This window comes from Rhincodon typus, chromosome 45, assembly GCF_021869965.1.
Source record: "Rhincodon typus isolate 14 chromosome 45, sRhiTyp1.1, whole genome shotgun sequence".
Classification (NCBI taxonomy): Eukaryota; Metazoa; Chordata; class Chondrichthyes; order Orectolobiformes; family Rhincodontidae; genus Rhincodon; species Rhincodon typus.
The window spans coordinates 6928869-6929843 of NC_063376.1; the positions used below are offsets into that span (position 1 = coordinate 6928869).

The window sequence follows — 975 nt, forward strand, 5'->3', positions numbered from 1 at the left end:
AATTGTCCCATAGTGCCCAGGGATGTGCAGGTTAGGGTGGATTGGCCATGCTAAATTGTCCCATAGTGCCCAGGAATGTGCAGGTTAGGGTGGATTGGCCGTGGGAAATGCAGGGTCACAGGGATTGGGGAAAGGGGTGGGCCTGGGTGGGATGCTCTTCAGAGGGTCAGTGTGGACACAATGGGCTCTTCTGGACCTCCTTCCTTTCACATTAAAAATTGCAGCCCACTGATTGTGAGACCTGTCGATGAAGGGTCGCTCGACTGGGTGGGGAATCACAGGGGAGGGTGAGAGAGGGGTGGAAAGCTTGGTTCACGGCCTGGGTGGGACGGCCGTACGCCGACGATTCCTCCCTGCCCCGGGGTTCCTGAGGCCTTGGGGGCGTTGGGCCTGAGTTGCGGTGGCGTTCCAGCTCGATCGCAAGTCCTCATCCTTTCTCCTCACCCGCAGCTGGAGGTCCAATCACCGCCAGGGACGACCATCGGCTACGTCACCCAAACATGGCACCCGTTCCTGCCCAAGTTCTCCATCCAGAACGTTGAGAGGGAGACGGCGCTGAGGATCGTGGGGCCCTGCTTTGTCTGTAACTGCTGCGGGGACATCAACTTCGAGGTAGGCCCCTTACTGGAGGGAGGGACGGGGGGGAGGGACGGAGGGTGTGGGGTGATGGTAGGGTGGCGCGAGGGCAGTGCGAAGCCCAGTGCAGAAGCATCCTGGGGGCAACAGCGCTGGTGGGAGGGAGGGGAAGGCTTCTGGGACACAGATTGGTGGGGTGGGAACGGCAGAGGGGCAGTGGGAGTATCGGCAAGGGAGGGCAGAGTAGAAGAGGGGGCAAGATGGGGGTGCATGCGGAGGGAGGGGGAATGCTGGGTGAGGATACATAGGACAAGGGACAATTCACGGGTATATCAGTGTGTTACAGTGAGGGGTGTGGGGTATGTCAGTGTGTTACGGTGAGGGGTGTGGGGTATATTA

At 60.0% G+C, this 975-nt stretch overlaps 1 protein-coding gene across 1 annotated transcript in view; it reads left to right on the plus strand.

Moving 5' to 3' along the window:
* Positions 1 to 975, plus strand: part of LOC109925754 (ephrin type-B receptor 4-like) — a 190249-nt gene that overhangs the window by 173569 nt on the left and 15705 nt on the right. The window contains exon 6 of the mRNA XM_048620045.1: positions 451 to 700. Coding sequence (XP_048476002.1) covers positions 451 to 700 — 250 coding nt within the window. The remainder of the gene's footprint in view (positions 1 to 450; positions 701 to 975) is intronic.